The sequence below is a fragment of the Phaseolus vulgaris genome, chromosome 3, assembly GCF_051622355.1.
Source record: "Phaseolus vulgaris cultivar YP4 chromosome 3, ASM5162235v1, whole genome shotgun sequence".
In the NCBI taxonomy this organism is placed as follows: Eukaryota; Viridiplantae; Streptophyta; class Magnoliopsida; order Fabales; family Fabaceae; genus Phaseolus; species Phaseolus vulgaris.
Window position 1 is genome coordinate 53,631,411 of NC_143500.1, and position 27,910 is coordinate 53,659,320.

The following is a 27,910-nucleotide window of genomic DNA, read 5'->3' on the forward strand; positions in this document are numbered from 1 at the left end:
ATACTGTTTGCCATAATTAGCTTATCTACCCTGTAGAAAATAGAATGAAGAAAAAAAAAATTAAGGTGGTTAACACTACAATAAAAAAAAAAACATAAACTTCCCAAATCAATAAAATAATACTTTAATTATATTTAATTTATTTTTTAATTTTAAATATTATAATATTATTATAATGTGGTGTCAAAGTATATGTCTTTAATGTATGTGTGATGTAACATTTTTTTTTCCAAAAACTTAAATAGAATCTCTAGGAAGTCTACAAGTGGTACCCATTAATTACTTTTGTTTGTGCTCTTGACTTTACTTTTTTTTGCTAAGTGTCTAGCAAGTTTCTCGGAACTAATTTAAATTTACACTTTTTTTGTATCATTAAAAAATGTACTAACTTTTCACTTACCTCTCATTGTTATAATAATTTACTTTCATTATTAGTTTAGGATTTTGTCTCATCGTCATATTTACTACCTTAAGTATAATTTTCTATACTTAGACTCTAGCTTTCCTTCCTTTTATACTTAAATATATGTAGAAAAGGTAAAGTCTAATGTCACTAGTACTAATGGTCTTAAAACTCATTTTAAATTACAATATTATATTTCTTTCATTAAAATGACATTTTGGGAATGGCTAATTCTCCATATTAACTAACTATGATCTGCATATCTTTTTTAAAACTCCAAATTATCCTTATATTTTTTCTGGATTTTTGCATCTGGAATGAAAAAAAGCTTATGGATTTTAACGTACGAAAGACATTCTTGTACTGGTCATATTGGGAAGACACGTCTCAGTTCTAGATTTGCATATCCAAAACTGTTTTTTTTTATTACGGTATAAATATTAGGAATATTAAGGGTAAAATAGACATTTTATGTGCAATGTCCTGTCACAATTAAGGCTTCTTCTTCCTGCACCCCTACATTTTTCTTCCTGCACCCCTAAAATTTTCTAAATCCCGAAATTGGCCTTAATATTTTATTTGAAAAAGGACACCGTGGTTACCGGAAATAAGAATCTGGGAGTGTGCTACGGATTCAACAATCCGGAACTGAATATTTTTTTTTCCGGATGAGGGGGTGTTCTAGAAGCAATTTTTGCATAAATTATTGATTTTTGGATTGCTGAATCCGGAAGTCTAATTCTATTACGGATTCATGGATCTGGAATGCTTTTTTTTTTTAAATTACAGATTTTTGAATCTGGAATGCATATTTCTGTTACAGATTGGTGGATCCAGAATGCTTTTTTTGAATGATGCATATTTTGAATTACGGATTGGTGGATCCAAAATTTTACCGAAAGTGTCAATCCGAATTTTTTCCGGATTTCATAATCCATAATGCAAAAAATAAATATAGTTCAAGTGCATTTTAGGGTTTTTAAAGAATAATAGGGACAATTTGGTCTTTGCATAACATTGTGGGGTGCAGGAAGAAAAATGTAGGGGTGCAGGAAGAAACTGCCCACAATTAATTTGGTGCATAGAGAATTAGCCTTTTTGAATTCGGTGGACTAACCCAATTTGATAGTGTGGGCATTGTTTTGTTTGACATTTAGCAGTTCTTCCTGCACCTCTATTATTTCTTCATGTACCTTCACACTTTAGGTGAAAACTCTACATTTCTTTATCTACCTTCACACTTTAGGGGAAAAGTCTATTTGAAAGTCATTATCACTTTTAAATTCTAGAATTTGGAACATAAAGTTAGTTTCCAAATTTTGAAAGTCATTTTCTGAATTGTAAAATTTAAAAGTCTCTTTGTATTTAAAAATTTAAAAATTATTTCCTCAACTCCTACCATGTCTATAAAAACTAAACACAATGTTCCAGTGATTCCAAACTAACGTCCAAATTAACAATTTTTTATGACCACCACTATGCCTACTTCAATCAATATCCAATTTCAAAATATTCTACCCAGAAATAACTGTATGTAAATCTAGCTAAACCTTTTTTCCCTTTTTCACACATAAAAGATAAGTCATAAAATACAATCAAATACATAATTCATCAATTAATAACAACTAAAATGTTTCACGATCTCATGACCTATCCAAATGAATTAAAACACAATCTTCAAAGTTAAAAATTCTTGAAGTTGAGTACTAGTGACCAATTCACTTTAAATCACATTTGAACTTAAACTGTATGTATTGCTTGAGAAATTTGGTTGATTTTAGCAATATGGACAGATATGGAAAGAAATGTTGAATCTTCTCTTGGTGTTAGTGGCTTAGGCAAAGTGCTTAGGAACTAAAATTCAGTACATGTGGTTATGTGTCAACTTCTTAGGCCATTTTGAGACAAATGGAATTTCTATTGCAGCCTTCTGTTAGCCAAAACTACATCAATTCAATAGACCCACAGAGAAAACAAATCATTTTGCCACTTTCTTAAGAGCTCACCAATTTTTGATTTTGTTAGAAAAACAATGTGTGAAAATCAATAAGATACATTTTCCTTTATAATAACTAATAATCATTCGTTTAGTCCTCAGTTTCCTCTGGTTTCACAAAGAATTCAATATGGGCTATTCTACCTGGTTGCTGATAGCCAACTGCATCCACATATGTGTGTGACACAGATGGTTTTGATATTGAAACCAAATGCTGAACTTTTAACATTCCACCTCTCCCAATGCTTAACTTACTTCCTCTGTTTTCTTTAATAACAGTGCTAGGCATGTTGGAAGTTGTTGCTCTGAGGAACTTATATTTGTACCTGTTGATAAAATGCAGAGCAATGACAGATTAATTGACTGCAAGAAAAGGATAACTGACACAAACAATAGTTATAAAAAAAGGGGAAAAGAAGTAGTACTTGAAAGAAGTTCGATGATCACACTGAAATGCTACCAAGAGTTCTGAATTGACATAATACATGAAGTCTATCTGGAAAAAAGAAGAAAAAAAAGTGTGTATATGATCAACAATACAAACATTTTATAATTCCAGTTGAAAACAATACAAACCTGTAAGTCTCCATGTCCTTCGGCTCTTAATGTAACAGAAGGAGGATCTGGCTCTAGAATAATCTCGATGCTTGATCCGGGCCATTCAAGATCCTCAATAGCTTCCTTTAGTGCCGCAGACTGGGTTTTTGGATTAATAATCAGAATATCAGTTAACAATATACAAAAGAAATATGTTTTTTTTCACAAGTGTGGACTTTAGAAAATCATGTATTTTCCATAGAGTATATATTCAGAGTTGACAGAAGCATAAACCATGCTCATCATATCAAAGGGTTCATTGAAAGCAACTTATTGGACTTCATAGTCCAGAATTCATAAGCAACAACTTTTATTTTATGAATGCAGTGTAAAAAATGAGTCAGATTTAGAAGATAATAAATCATGGAAGCAGAATTTGAATTTGATATGTGAAATTGATGGCATACTTTAACAGTAAAGGTTAAAGGGTTGGCTCCTGCAGGTTCAAAATTATAGTTCCATGCAATAGTATCTGGAATCCTTGTTCTGATCTCTGCACAAATACTGGCATCCAGCGAATCTACAGATCTAAAGAAGTGGAGAAAGCATATTTAAGAAAAAGACAAGAAAATTCTACAAAATGTTTCATTGAGCTATCAAGAATCTTATGGAATAAATCATCATCATGGCTATCACATAATGGAATAACAGATTGAACCAGAAGTGCATACTTGACAGAGAATATTAAAAAATGAAGAAAGGTAGAAGTTATCCTTTGATTATGTGAATGGAAGGACATTAGATTTGGGATTATATGCACTAGTTTTTTCCTTATACTGTTCCTCCGTTCTCAGTAATAATAATTTTATCCCCTGGACGGGGATTTGCATGCAATATACAGATTCCTTTCCGTCCAAGATTTGTCACTATTACAGATTTTAGAATAAAAACCCTAATTGGCAAGACAATTGTTTACTTACACATCCCATTGAAGCATCTTCACTAGCACTTAAAACAGAGTTTGCTAAGACAAATTTGGTATGATTTTTTGGAAAGATATAGGGTGAAAATGAAACAAAAATATCTGCTTGATTGTTTTCTATTTCCAAATGTTTGAGTATGAATGGTGTGAACAGAACTTTGTTGTTTTCACCAAGTTATTTTTATCTTGTAAAGACATGATCCAATGTACTACCTTAGTGGCCATAGACTACAACATGACCTGGTACCTCTCCGATGCCACTACAGTCCCCAACAAACTATCATCACTCCCATCATTTGTTTCGATTCAAACCTGTTAAATTACACTCGTTCCTTGACTATTATCTTCAAAATTATGCAGGGTTAAACTTATATTTAATAGCTAATGGCCATGACCCACGAGTGTCTCGTTTGTTGCAAACAAAAATTTGCAACAAACATACCATGATTCCATTCATGATGCTTTTGAAAGTTAAAATTTGGCTAAGAGTTAGTAAAACGTGGATTGAGTTCCTAATAAGACATGGTAGAATTCAAGTCAAGAAGGAGATTTATAGGAAATAGAACTAATGGGCTGTATCATCATCTTGCATGAATGCACTGACATGATTTGATAGTAATATTCCTCAAGTTGAAGAGTCATTAAGGTCATTTAACACAGCAACCACAGTCCACAAGTAGAAGTTTGTTCAGATGCCATTTAACATTCTACCCATTGAAGTAGTGCTAACAACAATGTTCATAGTTTCAAGAATTGATTCCAAATTATAAATGAAAAAAAAAACAGGGAAGGGAATAGTTAGTTACAGACTTGAGAAGAAGCTGCATGTCAGGACCAGGATATTGAATCTGAATAACGCTAGATTGACCAGGAAGCGAGAAGGCGTTCAAGCAATCAACGAAATACCCCAAACTCAGTCCAAAACGAGGTCGTCCCCTTGCCTTGTAGTCGTACCGAATGAAAAGCTGCAAATAAACACCACAAAATACTCAAATGGCGAGTTATATAAAATAGATACTGACACGGAGATACTGACACGGACACTGATACGACACGAACACGAAGACATGTATAATCTCTAAAATATAAGACAAGGGTCTATATATTACATAATTATAAATTATATAAATTAATAATAAAAATTTATGTCCACAAGCATGTTTCAGTTTTCTTTCTTAGTAGAAAGATATTTTTTATGGCTGGTTCAAAAAAAATTGTTCCTTATTTCTATAGTCATAATAAAAATTTATACAATAAATTTGAGTTTTCAGAAAATTAATGTATTTTTCCTTTTTAAAATTATGTTAGAACTTGTCAGAAATCCAACAAATAATTTTTAAACTGAAAACTTTACCGATATGTGTCCTATAAGGGTCGTACGAGTGTCATATGAGTGTCCTACAAGTGTCGTACGAGTGTCCTACCAGTGTCATACGAGTATCCTACCAAGTGTCGTACGTACAAGTGTCCTAAGTGTCGTACGAGTGTCCTATAAATGTCGTACAATGTCCTACAAGTGTCGTACGAGTGTTCTACAAGTGTCCTACCAAGTGTCGTACGAGTGTCCTACCAAGTGTCGTACGTACAAGTGTCCTATAAATGTCGTACAAGTGTTGTACGAGTGTCTTATAAGTTGTACAGTGTCTTATAAGTGTCATATAAGTCTAGGTGTCTTATAGGTGTCGTAGGAGTGCCTATAAATGTCGTAAGAGTGTCGTACAAGTTTCGTATGAATGTAGGTGTGTCGGAGCCCTCATAGATGGCCAGAGGAAAAAAAGAACCAATAAATAATAGTGGAATGAATTGAAGAAATTGGTACCTCTCGTTTAAGATAAACCTTGGCTTGGAGGCAACCGCTTTCTTCGACGATCAAAACGATGCCGTGTTCCGACAACTCCAGCACAGCGTCCTAGGAAGGTAGTTAAGGAGTGAGTTGTGAAAGATGAAGGAGTGGGAGAGGAGGGGGTTATTATCACCTGCTGCCGCTTCCACCGAACGGCCGTGAGCGCGTCCACTAAGCCATTAACGTTCTCGAGCTCACAGATAAGGTCTGGTGCTTCTTCCTCCTCCATGCCCGAATCGCTCATTCTTCTTCCCAAAACCCTTCTTTACCAAACTCCACTCACTACTACTCAATCAAGGTTACAACCTAACATATGAACTACACACTTTCACTGTACAAATTTGCTACACTGCTAAACGACGTCGTCGAGAAGATTTTGTTCTTCACCTTCCCTCATTTTGGTGGCTTCGTTGTTCGAAGAAAGCTGAGTAAAATTCATAATTTCTCAGACTTTTTTACTGATTTTAAAAAATTATCCAAATACTTTATTTAAAAATTATTGTTTTGCTCTTAAAATATTTACTTGTTAGATACATTTTCATTATTGCTAAATTGAACCTAAATTAAAAAATTATACTCAAACCAAAACTTATGTCTTTAAAGACTATTATTGCATAATTGAATAAATTATATAAAATCTAAAAATCACTATTAAAAAAAAACAAATTATCCTGTTTAATATCTAATATAAATTCACCACAAAATATTTATTATTAATGTCAATAAAATCAAATCCTCTCGCAGGGTTTCCATAACCCTTTAATTTATCCTTTTTATAAAAAAATTGATATTATTATAAAATTTAATATCTAGACTAAAATTTATATATTAACAAAATTTACAAATATTTATTAATAAATAACTTTAAAAAAAATAGATGAAAGTTTATTATATTAATAAAATTATTTTTTATAAATAAATTCTAAATTATTTTTAGCAAGATTATCAGTTATGACGCTTTAAAATTTTAACCCATTGCAAAATACCTAGTTTCATATTTTTCATGATTGATGGAGTATTATTTCATGAAAACTTAATGGTTCAATAGACGCTAAAAAAATATATTTAATTGGATTTACTTTTTACATTTTCAATTATTTTAATCCCCCTAAATGCATTATTCATGTTTTTTTTCATAATAATATTGTGGCTATCAGATTTCCCAACAAACTCGAAAAAACTGAAAAACTTGACATTTTAAAATCCTACTAAATCATTGTGGTTTGGTAACCCCTATAAATGTACATAGGGTTACAAAACCCTATTATTACACATTTTATTTGATCATTTTTAATTTATTTTCAACCATATTAATTTCGTATTTTATTTTTTTCTTTACTCCTCTTAATTTATGTAAATGTTTGACGATTATGAATACACTAAAAAAATTACTATGTATAATTATGGATAATAAAAGCTAAAAAATCAATTGGAAAATATTAGCGATTTAAATATATTCAGGAGTCATATTTGAAGTAAATATATTTAAACTTAGCTTTTACTTTTATTTTAATTATATTTTTAGTCCTTAAAATTGAAATAAATCTCACTTTAATTTTTAAATTAAAAAAATAGTCCAGTTCTTTAGATTTAAAAATGTTTGAGATTGTTTTAATGGTTGCTTTGTAAAACATTATAGCACCAGACGCTACAATGAGCTCACAGTTAAACTTCCATAAAATATAAGGAAAAATCAATATCAGCTACAAAAAGGAGAATTAGTTTTGGTCTCATATGCACAAACTATACCAGACTAAACAAAATGCATGTTAGTTCTGAGTGAGCAATTGCAGGTGTAATTAGTACCAAAAGAACATCACTCACTCTTGGGGATAAGGCTACCTTGAACAATATGAATTATTAATGTACACTTTCATAGCGCTAATTCTCCCTTCACCATATCAATTGTGACCCGCACCCAAAAAATTGTCTATCAAGAACTGAGATGTGTCTTTGGGATAAGAACATTTTCGGATATGACCATCTACAACACATGAATGTCTTCTGGAAGACAAGATCCATAAGCTTTTTTTCATTCCAAATATGAAAATCCGGAAAGGTAACAAGGGCAATTTGGAGTTTCAAAAAAATATGGGTGCATATCAGAATTGATCTGGTGCAGGGAGAATTAGCCTTTCATAGAACACTCAACTTTTCTCTACATCAGAAGAAAGTAGGCCCATCTGCTCAGTAAGCAGGTCCATATGTTGAGATTTTTCCCATCCATTTTCACTTGGCTGCAGCTCATTCTCCATGAATAATTCACCACCATTCGTTTCAATATCCTCTGACACTGGAGTTCGCACAATATCATCCCAAAAGTTAGGATTGTTCAACAAATCATCGATATCTGGTTCAGGTGAAATACTATTAAAATCAAGGGGCAGTGACATATCTACTCCAAATGAAGCAGGATCCATGTATCCGTCACCACCCGTCTCTGGTGCCATGTAATTTTCTTGAGGAATATCCAGAATATTTCCTGCCACTATATCTGGTATTGTAGAAAGGTCTGGCATGATTTCGTCTGTTTGAGTAGGAGAAGATATTGAAGGACCATGCCCTTGAGTCCTTGTTGCAGATGGAACATAAGAAGACATCACTTTAGTTGGAGGGACCTCTTGAAGTGTTACTCCAGAAGATCGAGTCAAAGAGTTTCCCCGGTCCATTTCACTGGATGGTGATGAATGATCATCACCAATCAAGTAATTATCGGGGTTATTACTGAAAGATTCTAGTCGAGAAGCATCCAATTTCATTATTTGCCTAACCATTGCTTTTGCTGCTTCATTTATCAGGGGTTGATATTTAACAATTTGCCCATCAGAAGTAGCCGTATGTTCCATTTCACCAATACCTTCCTGCTTCAGTCGACGTTTTTTGTTTGCCTCTGTTATGCGTCTATTACTCTCATTTTGCTGTTGTACAAATTGAGCTAAGAAACCAGGGCTCTGAACAGCCTTTGCAAGGAATGACATCATTTGTTGCTGTCGTTGCTCCATTCCCTGAAGGCGCTGAACCATAGTCTGCAGCTGGTTATCAGTAGATTGTTGCTGCTGCCTCAATCTCACAAGCTCTTGCATGAGCACATTCTTATCTCTCTTGAGAATCTCAACCTCTTCCTCAAGTCCAAACTTCCCAACTTCTACACAAGCTCCAACGGATGAACTCTGTCCATGTACTTGTTGTGCTTGTTGATGACTATGACCGTGGGCAGGTTTCCGCCGAGATATAGTCTTAAGCAGGTGCTTTTGACCCCTTAAAAATCCCTCATTTGCAAATTCCCAGCGATCTGGGTCTACCTTCCTAAAACCCTGCTTAATGATGAATTGTTGTAAGAAACGAAAAGGTCACAAGGAGGCCAAATGCAAAACTTTTTATTTGATATACACAACATAATAGTTGGCATGGACAAACAGTCGAAAATGGGGAAAGATGAAATGACAAATGGTAACATATGGATAAGATGCAACAATATAACAAAAAGGTTGAGTGGGTAACAAAACAAAGTAATTCATTTAACCCACATCTATATCACATAGGTTCCTCCATAGCCCGAGACTGGTTCATGGGAAATACATTCTAAGCAAAGTTGTTAATCCCATATACCAGAGAAAAGCAGCCTACCTCAAGACTATGCATCCAAGATAAATTATTTATGATTTGTATATTGCAAACTAGCAGAAACACATGCACTACTGAACTTGTGTGTGTGCATTTCTATTACATTAAATTTGATATATATTATAATAATTCAATCGTACTTGTTTCTTAAACCCAGACTCCGATGGAAAAATAATGAATCTACACTCAATTTGAGAAAAAGACTACAATTCTAGTGAATGACAAAATAATTTAAAAACAATATTTTCAATAATAAAATAAAAAAATAAAAAAAACAGAGGTCTTTGTACACTGCACAGACAAGAAAAAACCTTGAGAACAGAGGTGGGACAGAACAGGACAGGAGTTGCTACAAACAAGAGCAAAGAATGCCCTGCAGTAGAGTGACAAGAAAATGACAATAAACCCATGTGAATGGTGAAATTCAGACCATAAGTGGATGCACAACGACAACTATGCTTTCCTAACAAATAGTGAGGCGCAAACTAGAGGGAGAAGCACAGCCAAAACAGAGGGGGCCACAATGGTCGTGAATAATCAGTAGTGACTGTGATGGCACAATAACTCCATGATTTGCCACAACTAGTTAATGAAAAACTAAATCACTACCCTTGAAGCTACAATTAGTCCAACCCCCAAATATGCCACAACTAGAGTTGCCTAGGGTTGATCACAATTAAGGAGGCATTTCAACGCTACCCTCTATGCCTAAGGCTACCAGCTTCGAGCATGGCAAAAGCAAGTGATCCAACAATAGATCTAGGATAACTTTTTATGTCTTCTTAAAAGTTGATTTTAAATCTAACTTAACTCCATAAATTCGATGAAAGAAGTCATAACTAACTCAGGCTAGGGGTATCCGCAATGCACAAAACGTGGTTGCAAAGATTGTTAATTCCATTTTCCTAACAAATGGTCATTGCTTCGGCTGAGCCACCAGGTCATTTTCTACAAAATCCTAATCCTCAACTTTCCACAGTAAGAAAATAGACAAACTCAACCTAAATCAAATAATTTTCCATACTCAAAATGAAGTTACACATTCAACCTAGTAAAACCAGCCTAGAATCAAATTTTAAAGTATCATAACATATCATCGGATCTAATCACTCTCTAGTTTTTTTGCACCGAACATTGACGCATCCCCTCAAAATAGAGGATAGATCAATCAACGAACATGCCTGGAGTATCACACAAATAAACAAGCAATCAAGTAACTTATCTGGCAAATATACGTTTAATCACATTCCCCTCACGTGCTCCATCCCAATAAACAAGAGACGCAAACCATTCATTCTTCATAATCATCAAAGCAAAACAACCCATAAATTATCCGAGACATACATAATCACACTCTTTTCTAACTTCTGAAACATGTTTTGAAACCTTCCGAGAGAGCAGTTGAAGTAAATTCAACAACAGTTACTTCCTCAATTTTAATTCCAATTTCAACGACCACGGACGATAAAAACAAAGAACAATTCAAGGAAAACCCACCATTTCCCAATCGGAAACAGCCAATCGAACTGACAATTACTGGGAAATCATGGCACATGCGTTGAAAACGAAACTCGGAAGGGGTTTACTTACGTAGGTGTTTAACTGGCGAACGAAACTGGAGAAGTTATTGTGCTTGAAGTGTTTGGGCAAAAGGTCTCTGGCGAACTCCGGAGGGTTCCAAACAATGAAGCTGTTGTTCGCCGGACTCCACGACACAATCGAGTCCGTCGAAGGGTCGTCCACCATGTCGTACGTCTTGCTCAGGAAAGGCGGCGGCGCGTTCGCGTTCGGAATCGGTGTCGGCGCCGCCGTCGACACTTCTCCGCCGCCACTGCCCGCTCCCTCCATTTCACAATTTCAATAATACAAAATCTGTAGCGAAAATTAAAGAAAAAAAAAAATCTGGGTTGGGTTTTGGGTAATCTTGTATTCTATGGAAGTGAGAGAGAAGAAAAAACATAAACCCTAGTTGGAGTGAGGGATGCAAATATATATATATTATAGTGTTGGAAAAGGAACAAGTGGGAAAATTTTTACAGACAGAGAGAAGATCTAGACGATGATGGGGTCAGGAATCAAAATGGCCATTAATTTATATCTGTGTGAGAATTGAGACCGTACGATCTACATTTTCTAGAAAAGAAAAATATCTGTGGGAAAGGGAACACGAAGTTATGGTACTTTGATTTGTAACTCTATAGGTAATAAAATGGATGATGTGTGTTCAACATTAAAAACATACACTTTAGATTTTAATAAATAATTTTTTATTTATTTAAGAATATTGTTATATTATTATAATTAATATCAAATATATGTTATTTATCTATAACTATATATTTTGGACATCCCACATATTTCATTGTATATAAATTAGGTATAAACTTTGTCTCATAAGTTAGTTTTATAGGATTGAGTTCTTAAAGTCCACTTCTTATAATATATAAAGGGGATTTTTCATTATAAACGTTTTTTTTATGTAGTCACTTTTTTCCGATTTTACCCTTATTTAATATATCTCATTTTATTAATACAATGAAATATTTTGTCATTTCATATGAATTACTTAAAACATAAAATTATTTTTTAATTTAATATTAATGTTCTAAGTTACTTAGTATATTGTTAAATTTATTAAAAATTATTTTGTTGTAATAATTATATCTTAGTTTCATATAATTAATAATTATTCATATAAAAAAATTAAAACTAAATGACAATAATAATAATAAATATAACTATTTATATTTTTAAAAGTATAAAAGTATGTGTTAAATTGATTTAATTTATGTAAACAATACTTCAAATAATTTTAGATTAACATAAAATTTCATATATATATATATATGTGATTTAAATGAAAGACACTTTAAATTTAATAATAAGTTATAGCTTAATTGAAAATTATTAATTTAGGTAATATTTAATAAAAATCATACTGATATAATTTTGATTTCTTTTAGACATATAAATATTATATATATATATGTGCATTATTGTACTTGCTTTATATTTAGTTAATGATGAACATTAAAATTGTCTTTTAAACAAGCTTTAGCCAATAATTGTGTTTGTCTTTTTTTGTTTATTTAGGGAAAGCTTGACACTGATGGAAGACCTCCTTTTGACAATTGGTGAAAATGACATGAGGAAAAGATAAAAACACTTAGGAAGAAAATAAATTTTGGACTGTTGTGTTTAAGTTTGCAACTTTTATAGGAAAAAGTCTAGCTAATCATAAATATTTATTCAACTACTCTTTTCCCAAAAAAAGTAACTAAATATTATTCTTTTGTATATAGAAGAAAAAATGGCTTTTTTTAAGTAAATCCTAAATTTTGTTACCAAGTTGGGAGATTTGGTTTGCTGATTTTTTTAAATCAATAACCATGGGATCTAGAATTGTGAGTTTTATGTTTACAAGTATTAGGATTTATTAGGAGAAATGGAATTAGATCAAATTAACTTCTCGTAGTAATAAGGAGAGGAGAAAAAAATTATTGGCAATTTTCTTATTAAGAAGTTTCATCCTCCAATTAGGAACACCAAGCAAATCAAAGAGCATCTTACAAATATCCGGAGAAAGATACTAACCAGAGTTGTTCCAACCATCAACAAGAGTAGATATAAGACTAATTCTACATCCTTTTGCAAATATCTTGAGCAAAAAGTCAATGCTTCTTCTACCAAATAGCCCTCAACAATAGAACCTTTTGGATAAACTTTGTTTTGAACATAACTTTTAAGTTTATGTAAGTATCTTTCAATGGGATATATCCACCAAAACTGAAGATGACCAATTAATCTCATTGCATCTGGTAGATGAATAGGTAAGTGCATAATTATGTCAAAAACCTAAATGGGAAGATCATTTCCAATTGACAAAGTGTTTTTATGATATCCACTTCAAGCTAATCCAAATCTTGTACTTGGATAACTTTTTGACATATAGAGCGAAATAATGATCCAAAATGAATTAGAAGTTCAACCACAACATATACATAATACTTCTTGTTGGTACTTGTTATAAGTAATGTAACATAAAATATGTATGATGACTTTTGTAACCAAATATTTTCTTGTTACCAACTTGCTTCAAACATCATTTCTAGTGAATTGATTAAGCTTTTCTTCCATGATAATAATTTAGTCATCCTCTATTAATAGTTATTTTATTAAGTTGGACTAAATCTAATAGACAAATACATATGATGTTTATTCTCTTAAAAATTAAGGAAGACAAAACGGGTTAGTCAAGCCCATTTTAGTTCGGCATGTTTTTAGCCCGCTAAAAATAGGATGGGACGAACTGGCCTGACATAGTAAAACGGATTATAAATCTTATTCTGCCATACAGAAAGCAGGTCAACGGACTAGTGGGTTGGCCCACCATTTTTTTAAATTATATATTTTTATTGATTATATATTAAAATAGTATTAATCATATAAATATTTTTTAAGTTTTTAATTAATTAATTATGTCTTTAATTGGATAAATTAAAATAATGATTGTCTTACATCCTAAATTACTTTATTGTAATTGATAATAATAACTTAATTTGTAAGTGTTAATGATTTATATTGCAATATTGTTGCATAGTTACATCATTAAAATAAATGCAAAAAAGTTAATCTTTTAAACTATTTTTATTTTTAATTTTAAAAAAAGTGGGTTTGCGAACATATCTTGTTGGAGGGTTCATAATCTCTTGGAGGAGGAGTTTCACCTATCTTAGCATAGTTTGGTGTTCCAATTTGCATATTTGAAAAGTCATCTTCAAGAAGATATTATGCTTTATGGGGAATCATTAAGCTTAATAGTTATGGTTTCTTAAATGACCAATGTCTTAATTGTAAGTTTTGGATATATCAAGATAACTTTAAGACATATATTTTACCATCTTAGAATCAAACTTACTCCAATTCATTATTGGTATTAAGGATAAAACATTCAAAAACTGGAAAGATGATGGAAGTATGATATAATTTAAATTTTTCAAAAATGTCTTTCCTTTCAAAAAATAAAATCAAGAATTAGAAATAATACATTTCGAAAAAGTAGATTGGAAAAAATTATTATGTTTTAGAAATAAAAATCTGAAAATCAAAATCAAAATCTTATTAAGAATAAAAAAATCACGAAAAAAATCAAAAATTTATTCTAAATAAAAAAAATCACCATCTAGAAAAAAATTCAGATGTATTTTTATATGTATCCCATTTTATTTAAGGTCATTTTCGTCTTTTTGATAGATAGTGTTCATAATCTCAACGTACAAATGCTTAATTCCAAATTTTCACAGTGTATGATTTTATCCCTTTTTTTATAGATTTTATATTTTTTCCAACCACCTCATTTTATTGAAATGTTCTTATAAAAAGAAAGTGTGATATATGTCTAATATAGCCCTAATAGAAGTTATGAGAACATTTTTATTCTTCTGAAGTCATTCACAACACTTTTTTACACTTAATCATAATTTTGTTTCAACTCAATTAAAATCATATATAAACCATTATTTACCATAAAACCTCATTTTGATCACCTTACGTATAAAAAAATGGCTCATGTTACCTTCTTAAAATAAAACTGATCTGAATCTCCATAATTTTGGTTCATTCTCTTAGTCTATGTTCAATCATCTTTTTCATAAATTTGTATATTTGTAGACAGTACAATTTTTAATATCTTATTTGTTCTTAACATAGAACCAAAGTATTTTTATTTTACTCATAATCTCAAAATCCTATTGAAAAGCGTAGTGAACCAAATGAAAGTTTTTTTTCCAACACACTTCCAAACTTCAATAAGAATAGTATCATGATCTGCAACCAAAACTTTCTCCATTTATTCATTCTTGATCCAAATCTCTTGTATTCGTTTCTCTATTTTTGACAATCTCATATACCTTACTTTCGACTGTTTCTTCAGCATCTCATATATTCTTCTTCCATCTCCATAAATTTTCATATTTCTAAAAATATCCCTATGTAATATTCTAGATTACGTAATTCGAAAATTATTTTTCAAATTCATAATTAATTTCTAGATTACATAATCCAGAAGTTTTTTTCGGATGCATAATTAGTTTTCAGATTACATAATCTGAAAATTTTTTTTAACTTCTGAATTATGTAATCTGGAAGCTTTTTTTCAAATGCGTGTCCAGATTACATAATCCAGAAGCTACTATCAAATCCATATGTGACACAATAAGGATAAAAAAATATTTCTAGAAGCTACTATCAAATCCATATGTGACACAATAAGGATAAAAAAATATTTTCATGTTTTGTATCAAGGTGTCAAAATAACATATGGATATGGAGGTGCATGAAGAAAGAGTCCTTACTTTCTCTTTTCTTTGTCCTAAGGATTTGTAAAACTCTTCAAGGACTTTAGATTGTGTGCTTCATTCACAACTTGTCTTAACCCAGTTATGATATTTTGTCTAGTTTCCAACATTGTCATGATACCTTGTCTAGTTTCCAATATTGTTATGATACTTTGTCCAGTTTTCAATATTATTACACTTATACAAGAATTTAAATCATTTTATTTTTTTACCTTGTCTTAAACATTTTTATTCCACCACCTCGATTCTTTATCCCTCCATCCAAAACATTTTGACTCACTTAACATCTTCCACAATTTTCCTTATCTTCTTAGACTTATAATTCCAAATAGACGACGTTACTTTGAGATTCCCAGCACCTAAAACTTTCTGCTTAAAATCAAAAGTTTGATCCACATAGTTACAGAAAAAAAAGATTAAAAAAATTGTGATAGTATCTACTCACATTTTGACCCACATTTTTAATTGGTCCGATATAAACAATAGAGTACACAACAAAGACGAAGTGGGTAAAATGCTGCAAGGAAACAAATGATCCATGATAACTTTTCAACTACGGTTGGATGTATATGCATTATACTACAAACTCCACCAGAGACAAGACAGGATGTACTTAAATTACAAAGAGCACATTACATAACACTAATTAGTTCAAAGGTCGCTTTCAGAGCTTAGAAGAAATTGCCAGGAAGCTCCATATATTTTTTTAATCTTTTTTACCTTTTTATAGGGATTGGCCAATCTTAGAAGGATGAATTTTACCTTCCAATGAAAAAGGTTTTCCATTAGCTAAAATAAATACTAAAAAGTATAGCAATTTTCCACACCTTTCCTGCTTTTGGGGCTTTCAGAATAGAACAGACGAGCAAGTTCCCCCACACGAATAAATAGATGTCATTCACAGACAAAACTCATCAAATATATCCACATTTTTTCTTCATACACATTATAGTTCCAATTTGGGAAAGAAAAGCACTAAAACAGAAACATATTACCATATACGAAGGTTTTACTGAAGAGTCAGTACAACCAGCCAGTTTTAGTGTTGCATTTACAAGGGAAATGAAAGAATTAATACTTTTTTAATTAAAGAAACAAGGAGAGGACTTACAACATAATTCGTGACATATTTGAAAACCCCAAACACTAACATATAGAGAGAACATAACACCCCACAACAAAATTATGGGAATTCCCACATCATGTACTGAAATCAGATGCAACAAACTCCAGTCAATCACCAGACCCGACAAAACACAAATCAAGTTATATCTTCAGCAAGGAAGATGATATCTGCTGCTCTGTATATATGCATGTACTCCATAATGGAATTGAGACAATATTTGTCTAAGCAGCAAGAACTATGATCACGATCAGAAGCACAATCCCAAAAATCACCAAAAGCAAGCATGTCTATAGAGAAAATAAAAGAACAAAAGGTTAACAAGGGAAATAGACCAAGATTTCAAAAGGGTGAAAAAAAGACCAAAGGTTTGACCAACGTTGCAAAAACAAAGCTTTCAAGGTGGTAGACAGTCTATGGTAACTCCTTTAAGTAGGAAACTACATAAGGTATTACTTATTCCATCAACCACTTCTTCCCTTCCATATTATTATGACAACGATGCAATAATCCTACTTTCAAATGGAAAACAAATAATATGCCATGCAAACTTATAATACTAAAGAAAATTATAAGCTAAAACGCCTACAAAGATTTAAGCTGCATGCATAGTATGTTTAGAATATTTTCTCTGTAAGTATTTCTAGAAGAAGAAAATAATATAAAATGAAAATAAACTTTTCTCCATAGTATAAAATTAGTTCATGCATAAGTTAGAAATGTTCTTGAGAAATTCTACATATTAGCTTATCCATTAGGTAATTTTAATTTATAGATAAGTTCATTTAATTTTTCCTTCATATTTTTTCTTGTAAAAGTACTTACGGAGGAGTTTATTCAAATAAATCCCTAGTCATCAATAAATTAATTTTGCAAGTCAATACAATATCAGCACAACAAGCCCATACTGAGTCATTTTTAAGTCAAAACCTCTTTAGAAGATATCTCCTCTGGAGATTCCACACATAAAAAGCCATTTCATAGAAGGAGTTTTAGTGTAACAAACAGTAATTTAATTGCAATTAGAAAATTGATACATTACCAAAGAGGAATTTGATCTTTGGGTCTTTGAAGCTTTTAAAAGTTGAGATTTTGCTTGTGCAGTTGCTGCATGGGAATTCTCAATGTTGGAGCCAATATCATCTATAAAATGAAATTTAGTGGCATTAAGGAACATGAACAAGTATGGAAAAATAATTTCGTACAGAAATACAAAGATATGCGTAATCTGGAAAAGAAAAGGGAATGAAAAAAATTACCAATCATGGTTCCTTGCTCATGGACAAGCACAGCAAGATCTTTGAAGATCTCGTTAACTTCACCAATTTGCTGCTGTATTTCTTGAATGCCTTGGTCCCTTTCTTCAATGATGGCCTCATTAAAGGCAATCTCATTATCTAAGAACAAAACCTCCTGCCTGCAGCATGAATAAAACAAGAGCTAAGGTACTGAAATAAAGCAATGTGGAGAATCTGAAAATTCTGATAACACACAAATTCAGTTGTTCTTCTACTTTAGTGACACAACGGATAATTCTAACAGTGATTATGCCACCAATTCCATTGCACCACAGAAAATTATAAAAGAAAAAAAAGCGGGAAGAAGGGAGCTTTGGGTAGTTGGTATCAATCTATGTATGTTGCAGATGAATATGTCAGGCTGTGATACTAAATGCAACAGCTAAATTGGAAAGAGCCTTTTTCCTGATAAATAATTGGCATTCAGTTGTCCTATGATCCTATCAAACTTAACAGCGTAGACATGATCAATTCATGATTCCAGCTCCTCTGAATCACCAAGAAAGAAAAATAAATAAAAGCATCCTCTTTTTCACCTATTCAAAATTTTCAAATGATTAATCCAGATCATTGACTCGAAATTACATTTCAAAAATTGCTTTGTCACATCATAAATATTGGAAATAGAGCAATAAAACATAAAAATAATCTGCAAATCACTGATATACTACTAATCATAAATGAGAAAATACCTCCTTGATTCCACAAGTAAAGCACGCTCTTCCGGTGATTTATCAGAACCAACATTTAATTCACCAGCAGTATAGCTGCAAGCCAAAAGGAAAATCCCATGTCATAACCTTGTAGGCAAAGGTAAACTAAACACTTATAGTGACTACAGAAGAACAATCGATCACCTAGAAACCAATTGCATAAAATTAAACTGCAAAAATTCTAAAAGTAGCCTAATCTAGTCTTCATCATTCAGAAACAGGTCCCATTCGGCATAAGCCACACTCTTCAAAACAAAGGAGAAACACAGTCTTGCCCCTAAATTTGTATAGGCTCTAATTATAATTGATAAATCACCTGGAAGGAAGGATTGCTTGGGGAACAAAAGGAGTGTACGCTGTTTCCCTTTCAACTGCAAGGCGCTGTGCCTTCTGAAACTCTTTCAACACTGCTTGAAAATCTTTCGCAAGTTTAGCATCTGCGATCTTCTTGCTTGCCTGCAAAATTAAGAAAACTTTTTAGGTAAAAGGCATTGAAGGTCGTTCACCCTGTACAAAAGGATTTTGCCTGTAACAAACTTTCACAGTATTCTTTAAAAAAATGATGCAGATTGATTATAAAATTAACAATTCAGTGAAAACGACAGTTAGAATTTAAGCAATAACAGTATTCGGAGGAGTTAATAAATTTTGGAAGAAAACCACAAATTACCGAGACGGAGACCAAATAAACAAACGGCTTTGCACGTGCAGATGCAGTAAAACACAAGATAAAGGTTCAAACTTACATTAACTTCAGCATGGTGATCAATGTCACTGGCTTGCTTAAGTTTAGCAGATGTATCCTTCACCAATTGCCCAATATGTAGTCTTGTCTTGTGGCTGTAAATTTTAAGATAGGTTAAAATATTAGTCAACCACAGTAAGAGCCAAAGAGGTTCTTGTTCCACCAAATCAAAACTTAATACACAAGAGGGATAGTATCCACTTTGCAAGCTAAAAAAAAAGAGTTCAGTTTCCCAACATCCCTCGGCTTCATTTTTTAACTACTTTGAATCACAGAGCCACCTTTTACAATAGCATAACCATAATCATCAAATGCTCCATTACATAGAATGTCATGTTCCTGATTTGAAAAATTAGCATATCACTAGAGAAACAAAACCTCGATCAAAGCTACAGAGATAGCAATCATGATTCTTCCTCCCATCCACTTTTCAACAATTAACGAAGGTAACCTCATATCATCCACACAAAAAAAAGCCCACTGCAATTCAATCGACAACACGCCCAAACTAAGCCCATCTACACGAAAACGATCCCCAAAACACCAAGCGACATGCAAATATCGTAATTCGAGCGGCAATTCAGCTGATTCGGCAATTTTGATGTTGAAAGGGGAAAGGAGGGAGGGAACGTTTTTTTTTTTTTTCGTTTTCTTCGGAAAATAAAAAGTCAATTACGATGAGTTGGCCGAAACGAAAAAAATTGAGTGTGTGATGATGAAGAACTAACAGCTTCTCGCGGAGGTCGGGGGTGTCTTTGGGGGTTCCGAGGGTGTTGACAAGTCTCTGGAAGGTGGAGACGGCGGTGTTGATCTGGAATATTCCGGCAGCCACGGCCTGCGTGGGGTCCTGCTTGCCGTTGGCCAAGCCACGCCGGGAACCGAAGGGCCGGCCAGCCTCGATGTCCTGAAAGCTCATAATTCCGTTTCACTTTCTCGAGAAAATCGGAGGAATTTTCCGGAGAAAGGGAGGGAAAAGGCGAAGGTGGCGTTTACCGGGATCTGGGAAAATGCAGAGAGGGGAATTTGAGGAATTAGGGCAATGCAAGAAAAGGGAAAAAACGAAGGGAAGATTTTGATTCGGTGAGGTAGTTTCTTCGGTGGGTCTCTATGGTTGTAATTCCCTGCCGCTACGTTGACGTGGACCCGCTCTTCGAGACACGTGGCGGGCTTCCATAGGATGGAGTGAAGCTTCTATTTTGGTGGCGTCGTGGTGAATTAACAACTCCTAATTATTGGTGTTGTGTTTGTTTAGTTTTAAATTGTGGTGAGAGGGAGCCACCGTGGACGGTGTTCATTTACTTCTAATCATTTTAATTAAGTTTAATATTAAAATATTAAAATTTATTTTTATAAATACAAACTTATAAGATTATATTTTTTTTCTTTTCATGAAATAATGGATTTTATTTTCGTAACATGTGTATATTCTTTAACTTTTTTTAATGTCAATAGTAACCATTTGTAACTGAATATCACTATAATTAAATACCAAATATATACTTTATAATTTAAAAAAAACGTGTGTTGTGACTTTGAGAAGGAAAGTTCAGAATGACTTTTCCTTATTATTTCATTAAGTTAATTAGCATCTTATACGAGTTGATATTCACTTATATAAATTATCGTTTAAGTTGCTTGTCATTAAAAAAAATGTTAATAAATCTGTTAGAGGAAATTTGTTTTTGATAATCATCTTTAAAGAATAAGGTCGCTATTATGAATAAGAATGTTGGATTAGATTCAATTATTTTATAATTGACTTTGTTATGTTGAAAGTTAATTTAATTATTATATATTTTATTTTATTTTTTTGACATTGTAATTGTATACATAAAGTGGGTATAGATAGTATTTGAGATTGACCGTAACTCTTATCGTTGGTATTGGTCGTCGCTCAATTGTACTCCCTTGTACTCAAGTTCTTTCACTCCTTCAAATTTAAACACTACACTCCTTAGCTCATTAGAACTCGATCGAAAATAAACTTGCGAAGGTTCTTGTCACCCGAATTTGTAAGAAGGTATATCTGGAGCATATCTTCAATAAATCAATATTGGTTGATTTTTCAATGTGTCGCCTGGATTTGATGGAGTATGGCTTGGATTTATAGGATGTTTTCTTAATTGTTTATTGTCAATAAGTTCTTTAATGTAGTTGATCACCCGGTCGGTCGATCAATGAGGCCAAGTAATGTGGCTCGCTCGATCCCGATCGGTATAGGCGCAATTTTTAGAATGAGAATATATTGTTCAAATATATTATTAAATTATTTTTCTACACCTAACTTTTTTTTATAAGAACTTTATCACTATGTAACTTGACATCTCAGTTATGCTATGCTGACACCTCAAGTAACAACTATCATTTGTCATTACATGAAAAAAATATTATTAAAAAAAGAAAAAAAATACAAAAAATATGGGGGACTAAACCAAAACACATATGTTCACAAAAACGATACATAGGTAGCTATACCTATTAGAACATACTAGATGGAAGCCTATTGTACCAATGAAATAATTATTTATGAATAAATCATAAATTAGTCAATTTATCAGCATACACATCCCCTAAACTTGATTTTTCCACAATAATTAAGACAAATATTTCATCGCTTATGAAACATTAACAAAACATTAGTCATAGCCGTAAACGCAACACAAACCAAGGCAGAATCACATTAAAGTCGTCAGACATTAGTAAGCCCCATCTTTTGAGCTTCTTTCATAGCATGTATAACTCCATAAAACTCAACAACTATAACAGTATGAACTTCAAGAAACACAAAGAAAACACCAATAAACTCTCTTATACTCTCACAAAAAATACCTTCACAAGTATAAAGACTAGGATACGCCTAACCGTTCCATTAGTGCTAATTTTAACCCAACTTAGCGAAAGAAACTCCTATCTAAGAGGAAGATGACGAAAAACTTATCATTACGAGTATTAATATAAAAAAACTTAATCACGTTGAAATCCAGCATTTAATTTTAACATTTTAATCAAATATTTCTTTAATTAGCCAAACTAGCGTGTGAAACATTACATTTACTTATTATATTTGTAGATAGTGACGTATATGACATGTTTAAAAGTGCTACAAAGTAAACAAAAAAAATGGGGTTCTTTTATGGTGAAAGTGAAGCATCATACATCTACTTTAGGTTTTTTCATGACTATACACGTTCTTATGGGAAGGTACAGTGTCCTTCGAGTTATGAAACCAATAAAATCTCTTCGATGAACTAATGGATTTTCGAAAGATAAGTTTTGGTTTAACATTGAACGAAAATTTAAGACTTATAGTAAAAAAATTATTAGAATATGTCAGTTTTTTTTTTTTTTTTTTTACATCACTAACATATTTTTAATATGAATAAGAATATTAAAATATTTTACAGCAATTTTTCACTTACATATATATTGTCATATTATATTTTAGTCCACTCATTTCAATAGTTAATTTTTACAAATATTAAAAGAATTTAAAATTTGGACTAAAATAAAAAATTATTTTATGTAAAAGTTTTACAAGTCCTTTTGAGATACATTACGAAAGAGATTATTATTAAGAGCCTCTTGAAAAGTTTGTTTGGAATTATATATTTTAGATACTCATTCTAAATATTAGAATAGTTGTTTGGATAGACTGATAAAAAGTAAAACATTAAAAAAAAGAGTTAAAGTGAATTTTTTTTTAATACTTAGAACATGAATAGAAATAAATAGAAAGTTTATAGGTGCAAATGATTAATTTCAAGAAAGATATTTTTTTAATAGTCCAAATAAACTTTTTATCCTACTTTTATTAATTCAAACATGTAATAAAAAAATTACCCTATGATGGAAAATAATATATCATTTATAGAAAAATAATTTACATGATCTATTATCTTATATAATTTACCTAATCCATTATGTTATTATAAGTGAACACTAATTTAGTTAATTTCAATGAATAACCAAATACACTTTACATATTTATTTCATTTTAATTTACTGCTTTGTCTGGATATAGGAAATAAAAAGTGAACCAAAATTTACAACAAATATACTTTATCAAGGTATTTTATAGGAATTTGAATTTAGATATATTAAATGAAATATATGTATTGTTTTTATTTTAGTTTATGTGACTTTGTTTATTATATTTATAACAAAAAAAAAAATATATATATATATAATTAAATAAATAATGAGATATTGTTTAGTACATTACTTTAATCTATAATAATGTATAACAAAATATTATAATTTAGTTGCAGTATTCAATAAATAAAGTATATATATATATATAATTCATTGTTTTTCCCTGAAAGTTGTTTTATTTGAAGATCGTTGTTATAAAAGAATTATGTATTGTACTTTATATTTAGTGTGGTTAAAATAGTTTTGGCTCAGGTCTAAAATATCTGAAGAAAAACACAAAATAAATTAAATGTCACAAAATAATTTAATGTCTTTTATGTTATAATTTTACTTTCAACATTTTCCTTTGCATAATCTAAATAAAAAAAATGATTTTAAAAATGATTACATATAAAATATGATTAATTATTAAATAGTTTATTTATCACACTTAAAATAATTTAAGCTCCATTTGGTTACATATACAGCACAATCATATAAATCACAAGTTTATTTTTTTTAAAATGTAAAATTTACCTTTATATATTTTTAATTTACCAGAAAAAAATATACAAGCAAGAGTCCAATACTATAAATATATAAATAACATAAAAACTTTATTTCGCAGTAGAAAATATATAATTTACATAAGTTGTTTGAAATTGTTATTGTGACACTAACAATTATGTTAATATATAATTTTTTTTAAATAAAAGTTTTCAGTATCATTATGCAACTTCACATCTCAGTTATGTTGATGCCTCAAGTAACAATAATCATTTGTCATCATATGAAAAAAATATTAAAAAAAAAAATACAAAAATATAGAAGAACTAAACCAAAACCCATATGTTGAAAAAAATGATACATATATTAATATCTACTTATGTTAAGAGTACCAACAATTTGACAACCCTTCTCCAAATTACACCTCTTCAAGTGACAAAAATACTCTTTTCATGTCATGACCTCGATCATGTGAAAGTTATAATGTGGACCAATACAAAAAGTGGTTGTCAAATAATATTTTTTCTTATGTTAATTGACATAAAAAAAAACAATGTAAACAACAAATAACAATGAGTAGATAAATATTTTTGTAATAGGTGGAACACTTGTCTTAACTACCATCAATAAATCAGGTTTAAGGTTTCTAATATATTTTGTGGAGTGAATACAGGTGCTGATAAACTTGCTAACTTATGTTTTATTAATAGTGAGTATTTTTATTGGTATAATAAACTTCTATCTAGTTTTTTTATGAGTTATTTATTAATAGTATAAATTACCTATGTACCGTTTTTGTTAATATATGAGTTTCATGTATTTTTTTTCTTTTTTATTTTAATAATATTTTTTTTCATGTGGTGGCAATCTAGTGAAATGTCAAGTTTATTGATGTGTTTTGTCCAAACTTGATGTTAGTTGATGTGTCAATAGTGAAATGTCAAATTTCGTAATGATATTTAAGATGAGAGTTTTTATATAAAACAAAAAATATATTTAGGATTTTTTTCTCATAATAAACCTAATTTTTTTTTTCTAAATAGACTTTTCACACTTTATTTTCTAAATTATACTTATAAAAGATCGAATTCTTAATTGTGCAGAGTAGTTTCAGTGCTGAAAAATTGATCAGAATTTGGTTACTCAGAGACTGCTAAAAAGTTGTTGTTCCTGTTGCTCTCTGAGTAAGCACCTCCAATTGGTCTGCATTTGATCGCAGAAGCGAACTCAGCTCCAACTGCGTGAGATTCCCGTCGTTGTTCCGATCGAAGAAGGTATGGAATATCTCTCGCAACTCCGCGATTTGTTCTTCGTTCAATTTCACCACCTGCTTCCTGCTCATCTTTTCAATCGATGTTTTAACCAATTCAAATATTTATTTGTTCAATTAACATGCATGCTCAAGGAAGGCAGTGTTAATTTGATTCTAGATCTACGCCACTTGTGTGTGTTTTGTGTTTAAAGTATTGAATGTGGTTAAGCTTCCTTTTCCAAGGAGTTTGCCCTAATGTAGGATCTGCTTTAAATGTTCCAAAGAAGAACAATTCAGAGGTTAGTGGATTTTTTTATAAATAAAATAAACAAAGATGAAGAAGCTGAATTTGTATGATTGGTGTGAATTTCTTCACGCTATGGATGAAGGTAAAGACACGGAGGCAAATAAAGAACACTACAACAATAGGGAAATTCTAAAGAAAATAGATAGTTTTCATTTCATGTAATATACCCTTTGTTTGGGCACAAGGTTAGCTAGGAAGGAGGGGATAACAATTCTTTGTGCTTGGTTACATGTACAAGACGAGGGGGAGTTTTTTACCTCCTTTCCTTCCCAAACATCTCCTATATAAGAGGTGGTTTTGATCATTTTGAAGACACTTTTACTTTATAAAGAAAAGTCATTTGTTTGCAAAAGCCTTGAGTACTTCTGAGAAGTTCGGAGCTTCTCTCTTTTAGGTTCTTATCTTGAGTGTTAGGTCTCAAGTGACAGATCACCTTGCTTATCTCATGGAGTTGGAGTGGTGTTGGATTCTTTCTAATTCCTAGCTTCTCCGAGTCATAATCTCGATCTTTCTCCTAGTTTCTTTCTTTCTTCGCTTTGTTTTTCCTTCTTGGTTGCACATACTTTCATGGCTTTGTCCATCCAAACTTCCACATCACCTAAACTTTATGTTATTTGATTTATGTTCGAGATGCTCTTAAGTTACTGTTCTGTAGTGTGTGGTATGATTTTCATTCAAGAGTTTGTAATAATGGTCTCGAATTGATATGATTGCAGATTCCGGAGAGGTTTATCTTGAATGTTTTAATTGAAATCTCTATGTTTCGTCTGCCCTGCACTAATGTTCCCCTTAAAATGGATTGAACAGCATCGCTAATGTTAAATGGGAGGATTGAATAGCGGGATTAGATAAGATGCTATGTTTTTCTTTAAACTTGTTTAATAATTATTCAGATACATTTATCTGATGGGTAAAGAATGAAGCAATATATTAGTAATCCTTGTGAAGTGGTGACGCAAATGTATAATTTTAACAATACGCATATATCTCTTTACCTGGCTGATTAAGCTGTGTGTAGGTTATGTATGGGTGATAGGGGTTGGTTCACGTGACTAAGATTTCTGGATTTCTTCCTCATTTGTTTTTAACCTTTTTTAAACCAGACTTCTCCGTTTACCAAATTAAGTTTGTTAACTTTTGAACTCTCCCACATAAGTTATGCCCCCGTTCTGACTTTTTATAAGGTCGGGTTAATATGTGAATGGTAGTTATAAGGGGCAATTTTTCAACATTTGAAAAATGTACGAGTGAATTGGTCTGTAAAACAATAGAAGGATACCACAACATCCAATTATACAAGGTTTGAATTTTTCTAACTCATTATTGAGACTGCAATACTTACGTGTGCAAAGAAGCGCTAACAATATTTTGTTGATGGTTAGTTACTGTTGAGTTTGTGGAGTACTTTTAATGTGTGGTTCTATTATCTAATACTGGGAATGGGAGCAGTTATTTATTTATCTTTCGTTGTCAACAGGGAGTGAGAACAGTCAACAGCAAAATGGAATTAGCAGACAGGGCAGTTGGATTTGTGTTATCCATTACAAGCTTGTCGATATTTACCTACTATACATTTTGGGTTATCATCCTGGTTAGTGACACTATTTTAAATGAATGATGGCTTCCCCTTTTTAACTTCCTAATTACAATTTTTATTTATTGATATTGTGTGGTCTTTCAGCCATTTGTGGATGATGATCATTTCGTTCACAAGTACTTTTTACCCCAAGAGTATGCCATTCTTTTACCAGTTTCTGCTGGCGTTGCACTGGTTTGCTTCTTCAGTATATTTGTTGGATTGGTGATGCTCAAATCCAAAAGAAAGAAGGCGTGATTTTTATTTCCGTTTTGTTGCACCACTTTTTCTAAGTTTTCAAACTGAGAATGTATTAAATGTATTTTCGAACATTTCATACCAGTTAGCAAAACAACAGTTACGTAGATTGTGTTTATTGTTTGTCTGCCCATGGAACTACATGGATGGATTTAGGCAATGAGAGGCATGCTAAAGAATTTTGTTACATATATTGTAAAAAAATTATACACAGAAAGGAGTGTGTACTCTTTTTGATTGCTAGAAATTACATCCGACA

The 27,910-nt window shown here is 31.6% G+C and overlaps 4 protein-coding genes across 4 annotated transcripts; 1 reads left to right on the forward strand and 3 right to left on the reverse strand.

Moving 5' to 3' along the window:
- Nucleotides 1-2,372: 2,372 nt before the first annotated feature.
- Nucleotides 2,373-6,227, reverse strand: LOC137808660 (PCNA domain-containing protein). Its single transcript, XM_068609902.1, has 7 exons — nt 5,895-6,227; nt 5,738-5,827; nt 4,729-4,883; nt 3,404-3,524; nt 2,976-3,095; nt 2,825-2,895; nt 2,373-2,725 (listed from the first exon to the last, which is right to left on the reverse strand). Exons 1-7 carry the CDS (start codon nt 6,003-6,005, stop codon nt 2,491-2,493), a joined length of 903 nt encoding a protein of 300 aa, XP_068466003.1. The 5' UTR covers nt 6,006-6,227; the 3' UTR covers nt 2,373-2,490.
- Nucleotides 6,228-7,415: 1,188 nt separating this feature from the next.
- Nucleotides 7,416-11,564, reverse strand: LOC137808662 (heat shock factor protein HSF8). The gene is made up of 2 exons (XM_068609903.2): nt 10,976-11,564; nt 7,416-9,075 (listed from the first exon to the last, which is right to left on the reverse strand). The coding sequence occupies exons 1-2, from the start codon at nt 11,231-11,233 to the stop codon at nt 7,909-7,911; spliced, it is 1,425 nt and encodes a 474-aa protein (XP_068466004.1). The 5' UTR covers nt 11,234-11,564; the 3' UTR covers nt 7,416-7,908.
- Nucleotides 11,565-16,717: 5,153 nt separating this feature from the next.
- Nucleotides 16,718-20,719, reverse strand: LOC137808663 (syntaxin-22). Its single transcript, XM_068609904.1, has 7 exons — nt 20,349-20,719; nt 19,622-19,715; nt 19,192-19,331; nt 18,855-18,929; nt 18,124-18,281; nt 17,907-18,007; nt 16,718-17,154 (listed from the first exon to the last, which is right to left on the reverse strand). Exons 1-7 carry the CDS (start codon nt 20,534-20,536, stop codon nt 17,089-17,091), a joined length of 822 nt encoding a protein of 273 aa, XP_068466005.1. The 5' UTR covers nt 20,537-20,719; the 3' UTR covers nt 16,718-17,088.
- Nucleotides 20,720-25,362: 4,643 nt separating this feature from the next.
- On the forward strand, nt 25,363-27,898 carry DPMS2 (dolichol phosphate-mannose biosynthesis regulatory protein-like protein). The gene is made up of 3 exons (XM_068609905.1): nt 25,363-25,532; nt 27,295-27,408; nt 27,499-27,898. The coding sequence occupies exons 2-3, from the start codon at nt 27,319-27,321 to the stop codon at nt 27,649-27,651; spliced, it is 243 nt and encodes an 80-aa protein (XP_068466006.1). The 5' UTR covers nt 25,363-25,532; nt 27,295-27,318; the 3' UTR covers nt 27,652-27,898.
- The last annotated feature ends 12 nt before the right edge of the window (nt 27,899-27,910 follow it).

What these genes read in the sequence shown, in the direction of transcription:
- LOC137808660 (XM_068609902.1), bottom strand. Translation starts at nt 6,005, where the DNA reads ATGAGCGATTCGGGCATGGAGGAGGAAGAAGCACCAGACCTTATCTGT. An exon ending in AGGTTTATCTTAAACGAGAG is followed by an intron (nt 4,884 to 5,737) that starts GTACCAATTTCT and finishes GTTTATTTGCAG; the next exon opens with CTTTTCATTCGGTACGACTA. An exon ending in AAGGACATGGAGACTTACAG is followed by an intron (nt 2,896 to 2,975) that starts GTTTGTATTGTT and finishes TCTTTTTTCCAG; the next exon opens with ATAGACTTCATGTATTATGT.
- LOC137808662 (XM_068609903.2), bottom strand. Translation starts at nt 11,233, where the DNA reads ATGGAGGGAGCGGGCAGTGGCGGCGGAGAAGTGTCGACGGCGGCGCCG. An exon ending in TTCGCCAGTTAAACACCTAC is followed by an intron (nt 9,076 to 10,975) that starts GTAAGTAAACCC and finishes ATCATTAAGCAG; the next exon opens with GGTTTTAGGAAGGTAGACCC.
- LOC137808663 (XM_068609904.1), bottom strand. Translation starts at nt 20,536, where the DNA reads ATGAGCTTTCAGGACATCGAGGCTGGCCGGCCCTTCGGTTCCCGGCGT. An exon ending in CAAGCAATCCTTCCTTCCAG is followed by an intron (nt 18,930 to 19,191) that starts GTGATTTATCAA and finishes TTTGGCTTGCAG; the next exon opens with CTATACTGCTGGTGAATTAA. An exon ending in TGAGCAAGGAACCATGATTG is followed by an intron (nt 18,008 to 18,123) that starts GTAATTTTTTTC and finishes TTCATTTTATAG; the next exon opens with ATGATATTGGCTCCAACATT.
- DPMS2 (XM_068609905.1), top strand. Translation starts at nt 27,319, where the DNA reads ATGGAATTAGCAGACAGGGCAGTTGGATTTGTGTTATCCATTACAAGC. An exon ending in CATTTTGGGTTATCATCCTG is followed by an intron (nt 27,409 to 27,498) that starts GTTAGTGACACT and finishes GTGGTCTTTCAG; the next exon opens with CCATTTGTGGATGATGATCA.